Below are 18,751 nucleotides of genomic sequence, written 5' to 3'. Positions count from 1 at the left end.
TTGTCATCCCATTCTGCCGAATAGATACCGATCTAGATGAACTTAACACATTAACCAGCTCGAGTGTCGTGTCCCCATTTGCTAATCGTGTTCTAAACCAGGAAGTACTAAACATTGTATGCATACCTCCACTTATAGTTTAACAGGTAAAGACAACGCGTTGTACTCAAAGGAAAGTAGGATTATTCTTAGAGCACTTAACAAGTGAAATGCAGTGTGCTTCTTCTGCCCTGAATTCTACTACTGCTGCTTTTGGCTGCTCCCGTTAGGGGGCGCCACAGCGGTTCATCTGTTTCCATCTTTTTTATTTGTATCCTCTGTCACACCAGCCACCTGCATGTCCTCCCTCACCACATCCATAAACCTCCTCTTTGGCCTTCCTTTTTTCCTCTTCCCTGGCAGCTCCATATTCAGCATCCTTCTCCCAATATACCCAGCATCTCTCCTCCACACATGCCCAAGCCATCTCAATATTGCCTCTCTTGCTTTGTCTCCAAACCGTCCAACCTGAGCTGTCCCTCTAATATAATCATTCCTAATCCTGTCCTTCTTCGTCACACCCAATGCAAATATTAGCATCTTCAACTCTGCCACCTCCAGCTCTGCCTCCTGTCTTTTCGTCTTCTGCCCTGAATACTCACTATAAGAAATGGTGGCTATGTGGCTATTGAGCTGATCTCGTTTCTTGTGTTTACTTTGTAGTAAACCTCATTTCATGTGAACCCAAAACGGAAAATATATCTATCCCAACCTCAATCAACCCTGAGAACTGGAGCCATTTTATTGGACATCCAGCACATAGAGGAGTCCGGTGTGTGTGTGTGTGTGTGTGTGTGTGTGTGTGTGTGTGTGTGTGTGTGTGTGTGTGTGTGTGTGTGTGTGTGATGACGTTAGACACACACTCATCAATACACATAAAACACACACAGACTGGCCTTTACCAGGAAAATCTCTGTAAAACACATTACACATCATCCTCATTCTCTGTCACTTGGTCTAATTTCAACATAACTTTTGTCATGCAAAATGTCAGTTACATAAGATTTTCAGAGTTTAAGTCAACAGCCTATGTGCTGGACCTTTACACCCCCCACCCCCCAAGTCAGATGCTTTTTCCATGTGGGAACATGAAATGGCTCTCGGGTGCAGAGCTGGCAGGGGTGTTTGCTGCCTGCGGCGTTGCCACCGCTGAAAAACACTGCAGTGTTGTTTCTGAACAGCTGCACCGTGGATTTAGGAGGCAGAAACTTTTTCCAAGACACACAGCGAAACTCAGGAGCGGGATTAGAGAGACCAATAGGAATATCTGGCATTGCTCGGCTCTCTATCTCTCTCTGACACCAATCCCCATCTCTTATATCTATAATCTCCCTCTTTTTATCTTTCAGTGTACTGTCCCTTCTCTCTCCCTCTCTCTGTCTCTGTCTCTGTCTCTCGCTCTCTCTTGTTCCGATCCTCTGAATCAGGTTAAGTACAGAATAGTTTTGGGACGGGACCTGCTGCACCCTGTCACTATTGACTTTTTAGATGAATCAAAACTGAAGACAATTGCAGGCAGGGCAGTGATTTTCTTTGTGTTGAAAAAGGGACACAGTTTTCATTATCGAATAATCTGTTCTTTTTTTCAATTAGGCTCAACTAGGGTCCAAGGATAGAGATTGTGGTCTTTTGTTGTATATTGTACTGATTGTAAAGCCCTTCGGGACAACCTTGTGATTTTGGGCTACACAATAAACTTGATCTGACTTAAATTGATCAATTAATCATTATGTTTATAAAATGTCAAAAATGATGGGAAATATGCCTATCGCAAATTCCCAGAGGCCAAACTCATTGGCTGTTTACTTTGTCTGACCAGCAGTCAAAAAAACTTTATGCATTTATTTCATCATGACATGAGTCTATGAATCAAAAGGCAAGCAACCTTTTTGTGTTACAAATCAAACGATTAATCAGTTACAAAGATTATACCCAGTTAATTTCCCGTCGATCGGTTAATCAATTAATCAATGTAATTATTTCAGCACTACGGTATCAGAGCATAAATTAGTAACTTAAAATCTTGATGACATCCATCCCGTAAAAGTTTTTTTTATTAGATTTTACATTTCTGCTGATTAAGTTTTTTAAATTTTCTCTGGAAACCATTATCCACACTGATCTCAAAGATTTGTGAAGTAACATTTGCAGTGACATTTGGAAAATGACTGTGTGACATGTTTTTAAGCGTAATACTGAAGACACACCGAATCAACACATAGTTCAACTAGCAACAAATCATATTTACAATTTTACAGGAAAATACTTATTTAGAAAACAATATCCGGAAACTTTCAGACAACAGACAAATCATCAACCAAACTGAAAATACAAATACTTTTGTCCAATAATGTTCTTAAAAACATTTTTGAAAAGAAACAACACAAAGATTTTCTTAAAATTGTAAAGGTATGATTATTCCAGTGCAAACTCAGTATTATTATTTTTTTTTTTGCATGAGTAAAAATCCAGCCACCTTCTCTATAATGAAAATGAGAATTCCACCCTTCATTGCATCACCATTGGTCTCTTCATTGTCGAATTTCTCAAATTTCAAATTTTCCACAGCAACTGAAGGGCAAGAAGGGTTTCTCCTCTGCTATTATAGGAGATGACGTGGCAGTTCCACCTGAAATCACAGGAAAGAAAAGACAAAGAAGAGTGTGTGAGACAAAGGTCATAAACTGCATTAGGACCAATGCTGTTGCAAATTCACGATGTGTGATGTGGTTTTTTTTTCTTGGTTTTTTTTTCCACCCGTGGGGTAGGGGAACAAAAACACATGGTTGCACCTCGGTTTTAACAACTGTGCTTCTTCAAATTCACGGCTATTTGCCTTATTGTTCTGCATTTATCTGCTGTAATGGGAGGTAAAACGTGATGCGTTGTATCAGTTTTTTGGAGAAAGTCCTCACCGACAATGACCATTCAAATGAGGTTTGAAAAAGTGTTAATGATTTGTCTTGATGCATGGTCAATAATCCAGCAAAAAAAAAAAATCAAAGAAGGTTGAATCAGTTCATCTGGATACAACGTTTACTGACAATAAACGTTGTATCCAGATGAGCTGATTCAACCTTCTTTGATGTTAATGATTTGGATATTCAAGGATGAGCTGTTGCCTTAAATATGCCAGCAATGGAAACTATGAAAAGCAACATTTATTTACATGTAAATCCTCAGGATTGCAACTTTGAATTCATTGAACTGAAAGTGAATTGACCTCAGCCTTGCTCTCTACATGACCCTAAAATATAGCTTTTTTTAATCTTTACATTAAAGCGGTTAAAAAAATGAAGGGGCTTTTAGTGGTCTGTGTTGTTGACTGAGTGTTGTTGGTTTGTGCAGTGGTAACATGTAGTATCTGTCTTTATCAAAGCTCCAGCAAACCCAGTCTATAAATAAGTGCACTAAGTGGTTGGAATTTCACAGCAACGAGACCCTCAGTGTCTGAGGGCAGGGTCTGTTTTCCATTGTGACAACATAACAAACCATGCTAAAGCATTAGACGAGTTAATGTTCTTGTCTATCAAATGGTACACACTTAAGCACAAGAGGTTGGCTTCATTTCCTCATTTTTTTCTGCACCACATGTACGAATTTCCAAAAAATAGATAAGCATGGATTTGTGCAGGTACCCACTGTCAACTAGGCATTTTCTTTCTTTTTTCTGTCTTACTTTTTCTTTGCTTACTTCTTTTTTCTAGTTTTCTCTTCCTTTCTGTTTGTCCATCTATGCTGTTTTCCTTTCCTCCACAGGTGAAGGCTACTCAATTATACTGAGGGCTTGGCTGACATTTGAATTTTACCCATTGGTTTCTCTCTTGTTTATCTATTTCTCTCACTGACAAGCATTGCAATCATACCACATTGCTGAATGCCTGGGTGCTAGCGAGCAGCCTTTTGCCTGCCTGTCTGTCTGACTTTGTGCAGAGACAGGACATTCCATGTTAACTACACAGACGACACCAAAGTCATTGGCCTTGTGTTGCTCTTGGAAATTGAAATGCCCATCTTGTTCAGCTTGTCTGCAGATATCTCATTACCCCCATATTGCTGTCAAGGAATTGCTTTGAAGGTTTTTGTCCTCATTCAAATGCAGTTAGTTTGTCTTTGTCCTCCTTTGTGGCCAAATTACTTAGCCTGTTAAGCTATGCAAAACTGAACCCATGTATTTGGTTTCACTTTGTCGCTGGCTTTGTCATAACCAGTGACGTACTGGCCATTGGGTATACCGGGACAAATCCTGGTGGGCCGCCGCATCGGTGGGCCAGTAGACCATAAAAAAATCCATGACATGCCCTGTTTGCCTGTCACTAGGGGTGCACATGAAAGCGTGCTGCGTGCGTGTTCCATGACAGCTCACTGGCCAATCACAATCAAGTTAGTTAATGAGCGTTAACATTCTAGACCAGGGGTGTCAAACTCCTGGCCTCGAGGGCCACAGTGTCTGCAGGTATTTGTTTCAACCGTGCACTACACCACCTGATTTAACTAATTAGCTCACCTCCTGGATCAAGGAGGGAAAGGAACTAGTTTAATCAGGTGGTGTAGTGCATGGTTGCAACAAATACCTGCAGACACTGCGGCCCTCAAGGCCTGGAGTTTGACACCCCTGTTCTAGACAAATGCAAAAGTAGCACGCAGCAATGAGATGGCCAACGAAAGCCATGGACAAGAAAAAGTGAAAAAGTGAAGTAGGGGTCGAAAAAATTAGAGGGAAAAAAGAAAGCAGGACTTAGAGGCACAGCTTCCACAATATAAAAAAGCACGAAACTGTCCAGACCCGCGGCGCACATGTGCTGCGCTTGTAGGTGGAGCGAGGTAGTTGTTACGGGTGGTATTATATCACCACCCAGTGGATGTTAACTGTAGTTAATGTTACGTAAGGCACAGAGTCTCCTGCGTGCATCAGTTCATCTCTGTATTGTTGATACATACAGTTCGACACTAAAGCCCATTAACTGTTAACTTGGAGTTTGCCTCGTTTTTACACACCGCTAGCTCAAACATGGTGTCAGAATTGGACCTTTGATTCGGCTATTTGGTGGCTGAAGGGACATTGAGCCATCAAGCAAGTTTTGCAAGTTTTTTTGTTTTGCTAATGCTAGCTAGCCGTACCGCAGTAAAAGCAGTGAATAGCCATGGCCGCGACCGTACCCCCACCAGCTCCGATGAAGCTCAGTGGCAACCTGAGTGCGAATTGGGAAATCTTCCGAGCAGAATAGGAAGATTATGCTTTAGCCACAGGGCTGGTGGGCAAGGACAAGAAGGTCCAGGCAGCGACTCTGAGGAGTGTCATGGGAGTTGAGTGTCGACATGTCTACAAACACAACTTAAATCTGACCGACGCACAGCAAGAAGAGGCGACCGTCATACTGGACTCACTGGAAAGGTATTTCAAACCCGCTAAAAATGTGATTTATGAGCGCTACGTTTTGGGCTGTTGTAAACAAGAGGAAGGTGAAACAATAGACTGTTTTGTGACACGGCTCGGAGAAAGCTTCCACATGCGAATATGGAGCCTTAAGAGATGACTTAATCAGGGACAGAGTAGTCATTGGCATTGCTAAAGAGGGCAAACGCAGACGGTTGTTAAGCGGAAAGGACTTGACTCTAGCCAATGCTATTGAAGCATGCAGAGCAGCAGAACTGAGTGATTTGCAGTTGAGATCCATGGAGCAGGAGAGATCATTCGTGGACAATGTCAATGTTGTAGGGAAACAAAAATTCAAAAGATCAGCCAGTACTACAGAGAAAATGAGTGGGAACCCCAGATCACAAGGTGAAGGCCTCTCCACATGTAAATACTGTGGCACAGCACATGAATGGGGAAGAGAACACTGCCCAGCATATGGTAAGACCTGCAATGCTTGTGGCACAGCTAATCACTTTGCGAGAGTTTGCAATAAAAATAAGAAAAAGGATGGTAAACTCCACGCACTTGAGGGACTGAACATGGATAAAGACAACACAGTCATGGACACAAATGATGTGTATGCAACAGAAAGCATTGGTGCAGTGGGAACAAAAGGCAAGAAATGGTTTGTCAATCTCCGCCTGAATGGCAAACTGCAGAGATGCCAGCTTGATTCAGGAGCTACGTGCAACGTCATGAGTCTCAGGGACAAGAAGAGGCTAGCTCCCAGACAGAAACTAAAGCATAGTAGCACCACACTGAAAATGTACTCAGACCAAAGTCTGCCATCATTTGGGGTCCTTACCACTGAGTGTGTTGTACGGGGCAGCAAATACAAGCTGGATTTTGAGGTTGTAAATACACGACAGTTGCCACTGCTGTCAGGGTCCACGTAGGAGGAGATGGGGCTCATACACTTTACCATCCCAGAGGAGCTCGGAGTAGAAGGGCTCAACGCAGTGGACGACAGCCTCACCATGCCTCTCACCAGTAGTACAGTCATCAGAGCATATCAGGATGCCTTCACTGGTCCTGTGGAGGCACTCCCCAGAGAGGTCCAGCGGTTCAGCCGGTGCAGAGTGCACCACGCAATGTTCCAGTGGCTATGAAGGAAGATGTGAAGGCTCAGCTCAACCGATATGAAAGAGGGGGTCATATCATATCAGTCAGTGAGCCCATGGATTGGATCAGCAATATGGTCATAGTCAAAAGACCAGAAAAGCTGCGTATATGTCTACAGCCGCACCATCTCAACCAGGCACTCAGATGCTCGCATTACCTCATGCCCACACTGGAGGATGTGCTCTATAAGCTGCCTAAAGCCAAGGTCTTCACACTGGTCGATGCAAGAGATGCTTTTCTTCAGTGTAAACTGGATGAGGCTAGCAGCCTCATGACCACCTTTTGGACCCCCTGGGGCCGGAAGAGATGGTTGAAACTTCCGTTTGGTGTGTCAGTAACCCCAGAGGTCTACCAGAGGAAACAGCATGAGCTGTTGGAAGGGCTTGAGGGAGTGGAGCCTATAGGTGACGACATCCTCATCGTTGGTTGTGGCGACAGCGAGGAAGAGGCAAACAAGGACCATGATGCCAAGCTGGTAGCCCTTCTGGACCGCTGTCGATAAGTGAAACTGTGGCTCAGTGTCAAGAAGCTTCAGTTTAGAGGGTCTGAGGTGCGGTTCCATGGCCATATCCTGTCGGCTGCAGGTCTAAAAGCTGATCTGGAGAAGGTCAGAGCGATTTTGGACATGCCAGCCCCATCCGATGTCAAGGGTGTGCAGAGACTCATCGGATTCATCACGTACTTGTCTACGTTTCTTCCGCGGCTCTCAGAAGTATGCGAGCCTTTGAGGAGACTCACAGACAAGGACACAGTCTGGCACTGGCTGCCGAAGCACGATGCAGCTGTCAGGGAGATAAAACAGCTTGTGACACAGATGCCTGTGCTGCGATACTACGATGTGTCAAAACCCGTCACAGTACAGAGTGACTCCAGCCAGCAGGGCAAGGGCTGCTGTCTGATGCAGGAGGGACAGCCTATTGCTTTCGCGTCAAGGGCACTCACGCCTACAGAGCAAAACTATGCGCAGATAGAGAAGGAATGCCTTAGCATAGTATTTGCCTGCCAGCGTTTCCATCATTATCTGTACGGTAGAGACAATATCACAGTGGAGACAGATCACAAGCCCCTCGTAGCAATCTTCAGCAAGCCTCTCCTCAATGCTCCCAAGCGCTTGCAGAGCATGCTACTGGCTCTTCAGAATTACAACCTGAGAGTGAACGACAAACCAGGACCGGACATGTTTGCGAGTGACACATTAAGCAGGGCTGTCACTTCCAAAATACACCCTGGCTCTATGCATGCAGAGCACACAGTCTGCAGTGTGGTGGACGGGCAGCTGGCAATTGAGCACATAAATATGACCGACTATCTGAATGTCACAGACAAAAAGCTCCTGCAGATACAGCAACACATAGACACCGACAGACAGCTGCAAGTCGTGAAGTCTACTATCCTAAAGGGTTGGCCCGCTGATAAGGATGAAACAGAGCAGGCAGTCAGAGAGTTCTGGCCTATCAAAGAGGAGCTAAGTGTCCAGAATGGAGTCTTGTTTAGGGGGCAAAGAGTGGTGATTCCAAAATCATTGCATCCTGAGATGCTTGCCAGAGTACATGGCAGTCACATCGGCGGCGAGGCCTGCTACAGACAAGCACGGGAGACCATATACTGGCCTGGAATGCAGAGCGAAATCAAGGATTATGTCAGTAAATGCTCTACATGCAATGGGTGTGCGATTGAGCAGCAAAAGGAAACAATGCTGAGCCATGAACTGCCCACACGCCCCTGGCAAATCATAAGTCTGGCTCTTTTCCAACACATTGGGAAAGACTTTCTGATGGTAGTTGATCACTACCCAGATTTCTGGGAGATTGATGTTCTGCCAGACCTTAGCGCGGAAACAACAATAAAACGATGCAAGGCTCAATTTGCTCGTTATGGGCAACCTGACAGGGTCATTTCCGACAATGGGCCCCAGTTCGCCTGTACTCAGTTCCGCCAATTCGCTGTGGAGTGGGGGTTTGACCATATCACCTCCTCACCAAGGCATCCCAAGGCCAACAGGAAGGCGGAAGCAGCGGTCAAAATCGCAAAGAACATGTGCAAGAAAGCACTACGAGATGGCAAGGATGTCTGGAAGGCAATCTTACAATGGAGAAACACCCCAACGGAGGGTATGGACAGCAGTCCTGCCAAACGACTGATGTCACAGCGTTTGAAGTCAGCTCTGCCAGTGGTTGATGCACTTCTTGAGCCACGCGTCGTTACGGATGTCGTAGATAAACTGCGGCACAGGAGACAATTCTCGAAACTCATCTACGACACGACTGCTAAGGACTTACCTGAGCTCACAGTGGGAGAAGCAGTTCAGATGAAGCCACTACCAGGGGACAGGACTGGCATCTGGCAACGGTGAGTGTGTCTGCAGAAAGTGGCCCCACGGTCATATCTGGAGGTCGAGGGCTCCTTGTATCGTCGCAATCGAGTCACTCTACGTATGGCAGAGCCAAGGCCATCACAAAACCCTAGGGCTGGTGCAGAGGGACCTTCATCTGAATGCAGTGGGTCTCAGCCACAGAGTGAAATGACAGGGGGTGAGAGGGTATCCACGTTCTCCTCAACCCTCTCCCAGCAGGCTCTACAGCAGTCCACAGGCTCCGGGCTCACCAAAGACTTTGGACACTTCTGCTGTCCCATCGTCACCCCATTCCCCTGCTCTCTCTCGATATGGCCGTCAGATACGGCCTCCCAACAGACTGAACTTATAAGCTCACATGGATTGGTTCTAAGGTTCAGTGTTTAGACAGGCTGTTGAATTGTTTTTGAGATCTAGATATAACCATGTCTTGGGTGAAGTTCACAAGTTGGTATTTCAAGAAGTGTTTTGTTTACTTAAAGGAAAGGGAGATGTTACGGTGGTATATCGCCACCCAGTGGATGTTAACTGTAGTTAATGTTACGTAAGGCACGCAGTCTCCTGCATGCATCAGTTCTCTATATTATTGATACATACAGTTCGACACTAAAGCCCATTAACTGTTATCTTGGAGTATGCCTCGTTTTTACACACCGCTAGCTCAAACAGTAGTGTTCAATGAGAAAGGCGGGGAACCAGCAAATAGTGATTATATTCCAAGGATTAGTCATATCCTAAAAGTAGTAGTATTAGTCATATCCTAAAAGTGTCATGAGTAAAACTAGGCTAACTATATAGCTAGCTAGCTAGCGTTGGCATGTCCTCGTTTCTGTAACGTTATTTGTTGTCTTCCGTGTGTCCATACATCAGTTAGGAGCGCATCCTACTAAACACCCCTCTCAGGTCTTTGCGACACATAGCCCACGGAGGCAGTCGCGCACGTGCCGTGGGGGAAAAAAATTGACATACTGTTTGGGTATCAGCACCCTCTAGTGGCCAGCAGCGCTATGACGCTAAGGAGCAGACTGAAGCAATACGATGGACGTTTAGGCTGGGCTACATGTTCTGTTAAAACTGCTGTGAATTGTGGTTACAAAACAACCCCACTGATAGACTGTGTTACTATTTAAGCCACGCTGATCGTGTGTTACAGTACAAGTCCGTGCCTCCTGAAATATGTCCCGGAATAGACACATGCTATTTTCCATTACAAAAGCCTTTGAATACGTTCAGAATCACCAGTCAATAAGACTATCATTACCAGCAAGTACTAGGTTACTAAATCTATTGGGCTATGTCCTATAATTACATTAACCCCCTGCCCCCCACCTACTGTAACTGACTGTCGTACTGTACATATGTAATTACCCCCACTCCCACCCCCGGCTGGTCCTGGTGAAGTCCATGGTTCTATTTCTTTCCCAGTACGCCCCTGGTCATAACTGAAAATACTTCAGAAATTAGAAGACGGATGGTGGCCTGATACACAGAAAATCTTTCCCTTCCGACTATGGCCGGATTCGATGAAGCAGCAATAATTGGCAACACTGTCTTCGGGAGGGGGGCGGAGTCAACTTGTGTTCGTCACATGAATGCGTCTGTGTGTGTGTCGGGAAAAGCAGTGGTTCGGCCTGCATTCGCCTTGTCACGGAAGTGGCGAGGCGTCTCCTTCGAGACTGCCGGACAGAGAGATGCAGTTGGCGAACGCATGCAGTACGAGGGTGGGTGTTTGAACTAAAATAGGGAGCGATTGGCCACTAAATTAGTAGAAAAAGGGAAAAATCAGAAAGAAATTTAAAAAAAGAAAGAAAATCTTTAACTTGTCTTCGGTTTTTTACTTTACAATTTGAGCACTTTTTGCACCATGATCAATTCATCTATATTGTAATTTCTACTTCTGCAGTTATAGCCTTTTTCATCTTTCCTTTTCCGTTCCTTTCCCACATGTTGTCCATAGACAGCATACCTCAGCAACAGCAGAGATGACCCTAGACTCTCTGTCACAAAGGCAGTTTAAAGTCTGACTCCTATTGACCCTGTGACAGAGTGTTACGGCCCTAGGGCCAGCCCAGAAGAGTGGGGTAATTGGCCGGATACAATTGGGGAGAACAAAGGGAGAAGAAAAAAAAAAACCCCCCTCCCAAAAAAAACGTCAACATGGACTTTGGTTACCTGCCAAACTGTCTATTAGAGAAGACGAACCTGCTATGTCAAACACAGACAGAATTTAGCAGAGTTCAAATGCTTCGCTGAGTTCAATTCCCTTCCTGGAATCTAGAATAAAACAAACCCGTGCTGTGTTAACGTGGATAAGCATGCACTCCCTCTGTGTTACGGCCCCAGTGCCGTGTGTTGTGTATGCGATTACCCTCTTGTAGACAGACCTAGGGTTTGTATTTATGGGAGGGGGTGTTACGGCCCCAGTACCGTGTGTTGTGTATGCGATTACCCTCTTGTAGACAGACCTAGGGTTTGTATTTATGGGAGGGGGTGTTACGGCCCCAGTGCCGTGTGTTGTGTATGCGATTACCCTCTTGTAGACAGACCTAGGGTTTGTATTTATGGGAGGGGGTGTTACGGCCCCAGTACCGTGTGTTGCAGTTACCCTGTTGTAGACAAACCTAGGGTTTGTACTTATGGGAGGGGGTGTTACGGCCCTAGTGCCGTGTGTCTAATTTTCCCTCTCCAGGTAATGCCCCGCCTCCTGTGGAGCTGCTGATTGATATGTACCGCTCAGCACCCAAGGAGCAGAGGGACAAAGTCCAGCTCATGGCGGCTGAGAAGACCGAGGCAGAGGAGCTGAGGCTGAAGGACCTGAAGAGAGGGAGCAAAGAGAAGGCAAGAAGATGGCTGACGAAGAGGCCCTGAGGAAGATTCGCTCTGTAAAGGTGCAGGTCGACATCCTCAACAAGAAGCTTTCAATAGCGAAGCAACAGGAGGATGCCTTGCTCAGGGAGATGGATGTGACAGGCCAGGCATTTGAGGACATGCAGGAGAAAAACATCAGACTGATGCAGCAGCTCGGGGAGAAGAATGAAGCCAACTTCCAAGGGAGTGAAGAGGATTACCCTCTTGAATGCCAACCTAGGGTTTGTATTTATGGAAGGGAGTGTTACAGCCCCAGTGCCGTGTGTTGTGTATGCGATTACCCTCCCATAAGTACAAACCCTAGGTTTGTATGTATGAGAGGGTAATCGCATACACAACACACGGCACTGGGACCGTAACACCCCCTCCCATAAATACAAACCCTGGGTTTGTCTACAAGAGGGTAACTGCAACACACGGTACTGGGGCCGTAACACCCCCTCCCATAAATACAAACCCTAGGTCTGTCTACAAGAGGGTAATCGCATACACAACACACGGCACTGGGGCCATAACACAGAGGGAGTGCATGCTTATCCACGTTAACACAGCACGGGTTTGTTTTATTCTAGATTCCAGGAAGGGAATTGAACTCAGCGAAGCATTTGAATTCTGCTAAATTCTGTCTGTGTTTGACATAGCAGGTTCGTCTTCTCTAATAGACAGTTTGGCAGGTAACCAAAGTCCATGTTGACGTTTTTTTTGGGAGGGGTTTTTTTTTTCCTCCCTTTGTTCTCCCCAATTGTATCCGGCCAATTACCCCACTCTTCTGGGCTGGCCCGGTCGCTGCTCCACCCCGTCTGCCGATCCGGGGAGGCTATAGACTACCACATGTCACCTCTGATACATGTGGAGTCGCCAGCTGCTTCTTTTCACCTGACAGTGAGGAGTTTCACCAGGGGGACGTAGCACATGAGAGGATCACGCTATTCCCCCCAGTCACCCCTTCCCCCCGAACAGGTGCCCCAACTGACCAGAGGAGGTGCTAGTGCAGCGACCAGGACACATGCCCACATCCGGCTTCGCACCCACAGACATGGCTAATTGTGTCTGTAGGGACGCCTGACCAAGCCAGAGGTAACACGGGGATTCAATCCACATAATCCCCGTGTTGGTAGGCAACGGAATAGACCACCACGCCACCCGGACGACCCTGTTCTTTTCTTTTCTTAAGAAAAATATTGATAAGTCCTATTTGCACAGGACTAGTATTACCTGGGGACCTCATATGATTTAAAAATTAGCCCCCCACGTCTGTGGTTTATGTGGCGCATTCGCAAGGGATAACTGAAGTCTGTATTTTACTCGAATTTACTGAAACATACACTGTTTTCCTCTGCAACCACATCTTGAATGTCTTAAATTAGTTCTATGGTCTTGAATGACAAGAACAATTGCTGCTAAGAAGAAAAACGGGCATTGGATGCATGAAGAGAAGCTCAGTTTAATTGATGTGTGGGTTGAACCACATTACCAAAAGCAATTTGGCGAAATGGTGCACAACCACTCCGGGTTTCCATGCAGTGTAGTGAGATGAGCCTCCTGAAATTGCACCCAAAATGCTCTCTACATGTTCATTTATAATTTCCACCACAGCCTCAATAACTTTTGATAAGGAAAGAGGCATGGAGAAAACAAAAAACCAATATGCAGAATTGAATTCTGATTGTGAAACCCCCTAGGACTAAATTATGATTTAGGGCTATACAGATAAATCTGAATTGACTTGACTTCTGTTTCATGGAAATTCACTTAGGTAATGCTGCTTTCCCTCCCAATGAATTTAGCTAATCTCTCCTTTTTCTCTTCTTCTCTTCTCTAATGCTAGTTTTCACACAGGAATGCACCTCTACCCATCTACTTCCTCTTTCTGCGTCACATGTGGTCCACTCACCCGCCTCAGGTTGCGGATGCTGCTGTTGCGGATGGACTCCATCAGGTGGTCGTGGTCCGACCTCATGGGTGTGGAGGGCCTGCTGGACTCCTCCCCTCTCCTCTCACCGGCCACAGGTCTCAGTGCGTTCTTCAGCTCCCGCAGGATGCCGCTCGTCTCCTTCTCGCTCCCCTTCTCCTTCGCTCTCCCCTTCTTCCCTTTCTTCCCCTTTGGCTTTGCCTCCTTCCTGCTGCCCTCCTCGTGAGCCCGGATCACCTCCGCGATCATCCTGGTTGGCTTTCTCTTCTCCCGTGGAGGCGGGGGAGGAGGAGGAGGAGGAGGCAGTGGAGGAGGAGGTGGGGGCGGGACCAGGGGAGGGGGTGGTGGAGTGGAAGCTGGGGGAATCTGTTTTTTAGCCGTGCTATTCCTGGGGAGCTTCGGAGAGGACCAAGGGGAGGCCCTGGGTGAGTTGTAAGGTGACGAGCAAGGTGTTCCCCTCTAGAGAGAGAAAGAAAAAGTTATAAAAAGAGGGAGAAGACCGCATGTGTTCTCCATTTGAACCAATAAAGGTATTTCAAATGAAGATTAATTGTGTGAAATCTTCAACTTCTGCCCAAACCGAGAAAATTTAGGTAGTTTAAAGTGAATCTCCTTAATTTCTTCACTTTTGGTGGATTTAGCGACATATGATGGTCACTATATTTTGTTTTCATACAGTAAATCCCAACGTGATGACCTGGTGAGAATGGCAGACGCCACCAGTAAAAATTAAAAATACCATGTGGAAGAGCAATTACGGAATGCTAACACACTGAATGGCTGTTGTAAGAATGCCCTCGGGAAACGGTGTCAAATCTTTAAAAACTCTTAAAACATCTTTAACCATTTGGCTACAAATTGGAGCCTGTTAGCATATCACACCGCCTACCAGTTGTTTCAAAGAGAGCGCACTACAATCGGTAACCTGAGAGATGCGAACAGGCTCCAGTGTGTAATAATACACTGGTGTTCTTCAGCAGCAAAAAGTAGTACCAGGATATAGAGTGGTCTGTGACGAGAACTGAGCATTGGAAGCACTCGAAAGATGTTGTATTGTTTTGTGGATGGTTAACAGGGTTTGTTGCATGTTTTATGATGGTTTAAAATGTTTTTATCAGCTGTCACCGTTTGTTGCTGTTCTAGCAGCCAGATCTAATGCCCATGCATCAATATCAATACTAGTGAGTAAATCATGCCACTTTGTCAATGGAACCAAACATTCCCTTTAAACTCTACTCTCCAGTTTTAAAAACGTTATTCTTTTGGCAACTGGGAACATGCGTTAACAACTATCCATCTAAAAGAATTTTATTTATTGGCTTGTTAATAATCTAGGATACATCTTGTTTCAGAGCCAAACTTTCCATTTACACACCAGTGCAGTGGTGCGGAGGTTAACAGCTCCCTCCTGCGCCCCCTGCTGGCCTTGTTGCTGCTGCTGTCTCTGTTCTTGCATCCGTTTTTGTCTCTGGCGGTCCTGGTTCCTGGTCAGGATCCCAGTCATGCTCATCCTGGGCCCAGGAAGGTTAAACTGGTACCCCAGTTTGATCAGTGTGTAATTTTCCCTCAGAATCTTAACCATCTCCATCTCCACCTGGTTAGGGAGGAAGAAGAGAGATATTTTAAAGTATTACTGTGGCGGTAGAGAAGATAACCAGAGGGGACGCTTCCACTTCCATTTCAGGGATTATAAAATGGAGTAATGAAAGAAGGAAAATGGAAGAGAGTGATGACAGGAAGAAAAGTGAAAAATGAGAAGGTGTAGAGATTTAATAAAACAGGAGGAGAGGGTTTGAAAAGGGTAACTGCCCTCAAGAGAACAGGGATTTGGATAAACCAAAGGGAAGAAAAAAAAATGTTTGATCCTGAAAAGAAAACCTTTAAAAATCCCTGGTAATGAAAACTTTATTACAAGATTACAAGATTACAATTTGATTAAGATAGAAGATTGATATAGGTATGACAGTAAATATCATAATGCTAAACTATTCATTTTAACAATTTTATATCACAAATACTTTAAATAGATTAAATACTACAGATAGATATGTACATATCTTTATTCTCATTCATATTCATAACACTTGCCTGTTAATCTTTCCTGAGATTGTCAGGTAAAATCTCTAGTCAGCTCCACAAGCCGGAATAATCTTTCGAGTTAATCATTAACCAACCTGTCCCCCACACATGTGTCGCTGGTTGTGGAAGCGGAGCTCAGTCAAAGTGTTGTTTCCTGGAAGGGCTTGAACCAACGCCAGCACCCCCTTCCCCGTCACATAGTTGGACTCTATATTCAAACTGGTGATGGATGAGTTCTCTCGTAGCATCTTGGCGATGGCCAGCGCCACAGGGTCATCGGCGTGCGTGTTTGCCAAACTGAAGACCCGGACATGAGTGTTGGTCCGCAACGCCTCAGAAAATCGGATCAGGGTTCCCTGGAAGAACAGATATACATACTTTACGTTTAATTTGTAAGAACGATCAAGTCGACGTTTTAAATCAATGAGACAGCACGCCAGTGTACTTGTTTTATGGCATACAAAGTATAAGAAAGCACATTGCTGTTTTATAGCATATTCTAGAAAATATTGGCCAGTGGAAATTGATGTTTATTTGATGCAAGAATGACCCTCTAGTATATTTACAGAAAGCAGAAACTGAATCTACTACCAGCAGATGTTGTACTCTTTAGCTCAGCAGTCTTACCCAAAGTCACTGATGGCAATTTTGGCCTGGTCAGCAAAATGTTGCTACCAGTTCTCCAGCACTATGACGTGTATGTTCCAGTTACAGTACCCTACATTACTCCACTATGATATCAGTACTTTAAACAGGTAAATACCATACAGTCATGATTTAATCAGCTCGATCAGGATGCATGCAAGCCAGGAGCTACGTAACATGATTGCCACTGAAACTGCCACAATCATGTGAAAACACTACCATGTGGATATCTAAAAGGCTTTTTTTTCACATTACGATTCGTTTTTTAGTGGAATTCCTACAGCCAGTTTAAGATCCAGTTCAATGAAAAGCTTGTTGTACTTTTTAAGACATAGTTTGTTAATGTATTAGAAGTGCTGTCGTGAAAATAAGACTAAAGCCCCTTGAGAAACTTCGGTTTGGCTGGACAGTCAATTTAATTATCACCATCAGTCATTAGGGTCTGTTTTTAGTTGCCACCCAACGTTGTCTGGGATAGCAAGCTAGCTAGCTATCAATAGTCTTGTGAACTCAGGGCAACGCCATGAGGGCGTGCCGAAAACTGTTACAACAAATCAAATGATACTTCTGACCCTGAAGAAAATGACACTCCTAACATTAATTTTCCAAAATATTACTTGTCTGACTGGATTAAAATCATTGGACTGGATCTTTAATTAATCCAAAATGGCCAACACCTGTTTTGCTGTGAAAGTTAGATGGAATAAGATGGAAAATGTCTACCTGTGAAATGTCCTCAATGTTGTTGAGGTTGACCTCTGTGAGTTGTGGGTCATTTTTAAGGACTCGTTCCAGCGCATCATCTACAACGATGGGGTTTCCACAGGAGTTTTGTTCGGCAGGTTGTGGTGGTGGAGTCAGTCTGACCGGCTCCAGCCTCGGAGGTTTAAGAGACACCGAGGTCTCACCCCATGGCGTTACAGGACCACAATTCTTTGGGGGGTCTGAACTTGCTTTTTCTTCTTGTCCCTCCTCCTCACCATCATCATCTTCTTCTGTTACTGCCTCTTCCTCATCCTCTTCTTCTTCCTCTTCTTCCTCCTCCTCTTCTTCTTCCTCCTCCTCTTCTCTCTCTTTTTCATTTATACACTCTTTCTTTTCTTTCTCACTCTCATCTTTTTCATCCTCCTCTTCACTGTTGCTTTCTGTCACACAGCTCTTCTCTTGGTCCTCGTCCTGTGTTTAAATAGAGTTTAAAGTCAGACCTTCACTATTTGACTTCTGATGATACAAACAATGGAGGTTATGTGAAAATGAAAATCAGCAAAAACTATTTTTCGTTTCTAAACCAAATCAGTGTAAACCTCATACGAGATAACCTCACAAGAAAATGATAAATTATAAGGTTTAATGTTCCCTGGATGTTGTCAGGTTGTAATACCTTAGAAAATACAATGGCCAGTTTTAGATGTAGGCCTATTACACAACACCAAGCAACTCATTGCTTTGATAATGAAACTTACTGCTGATAGATAGATAGATAGATAGATAGATAGATAGATAGATAGATAGATAGATAGATAGATAGATAGATAGATAGATAGATAGATAGATAGATATCATATGCAAAATGAAATTGTTTTAATCTATGCTATTCCAGAAAATCTCAAATTATTGACAAAACCTCTGACCGGTTTGGGGCTTCCTCCTCCTATCTCGTCTTCCAGCAGTTTCCTTGTCTCATTCTCCCAGTACTTCATGAGGGCCTCTCTGCTGAAAGTGCCGGTTGGGGTCTTGTCTGTCTGGTCTCTCTGCCTTAGTCCGATGGGCACATTGGCGTCCGGTTCGATATCTGCCAGCTCCTTCTCCAGCTCCGCCAGCTCCTCGGGACTGAGGGAGGCCAAAAGCTCATCCTCGTCCACGTCCTCATACTTGCTGAGCTCTCGTCGGTACCCGAAACAACTCATGACTAAGAGGAACGAGTTGTGGTAAACAAGAGTTGGGGTTGAGTTGCTGCAGAGCCAGTCAGCTTCAGTTATTAAAGTTATAGCAACACCACCACCAACAAAAAGGGATTAGTCTTTTTTTTTTTCCAATATGAAGAAAGTCCACTTCGTATCAAACGTCAGCCAGCACCGACCCTGGTAGGAAGGTGGGGTCTGTGGTTTAGGATCCTTTGTGAAACATAGACTCCACCACAGGGTCGTTGAAGATCCAAAGACATAGGGGGAGGTCGATGCAGAATCAGGGTCCGATTAAGCAATCTCCTTGCTGGGTTATGTTTAGTCAGAGCAGCCGGTTTTTATTGATTTAGATTTTTGAGTCCGGTTTTAGGCCAAAGGTGTTTTTGAGGAGAGCCCATTCCAGTTTGAAC

General features: G+C 44.8%; 1 protein-coding gene across 1 annotated transcript; it reads right to left on the bottom strand.

Moving 5' to 3' along the window:
* Positions 1–1,909: 1,909 nt before the first annotated feature.
* lmod2b (leiomodin 2 (cardiac) b) lies at positions 1,910–18,344 on the bottom strand. Its single transcript, XM_056277471.1, has 6 exons — positions 18,069–18,344; positions 17,161–17,613; positions 15,888–16,148; positions 15,089–15,307; positions 13,696–14,172; positions 1,910–2,668 (listed from the first exon to the last, which is right to left on the bottom strand). Exons 1-6 carry the CDS (start codon positions 18,342–18,344, stop codon positions 2,642–2,644), a joined length of 1,713 nt encoding a protein of 570 aa, XP_056133446.1. The 3' UTR covers positions 1,910–2,641.
* Between the last annotated feature and the right edge of the window lie 407 nt (positions 18,345–18,751).

The sequence above is a fragment of the Lampris incognitus genome, chromosome 3, assembly GCF_029633865.1.
Source record: "Lampris incognitus isolate fLamInc1 chromosome 3, fLamInc1.hap2, whole genome shotgun sequence".
Taxonomy (NCBI): domain Eukaryota; kingdom Metazoa; phylum Chordata; class Actinopteri; order Lampriformes; family Lampridae; genus Lampris; species Lampris incognitus.
The sequence above is the reverse complement of the archived record's forward strand: the minus strand, read 5'-3'. Positions and strand labels throughout refer to the sequence as shown.

What these genes read in the sequence shown, in the direction of transcription:
- lmod2b (XM_056277471.1), bottom strand. Translation starts at nt 18,344, where the DNA reads ATGAGTTGTTTCGGGTACCGACGAGAGCTCAGCAAGTATGAGGACGTG. An exon ending in GAGGAGGAAGCCCCAAACCG is followed by an intron (nt 17,614 to 18,068) that starts GTCAGAGGTTTT and finishes ATTTAAACACAG; the next exon opens with GACGAGGACCAAGAGAAGAG. An exon ending in ACATTGAGGACATTTCACAG is followed by an intron (nt 16,149 to 17,160) that starts GTAGACATTTTC and finishes CTGTTCTTCCAG; the next exon opens with GGAACCCTGATCCGATTTTC.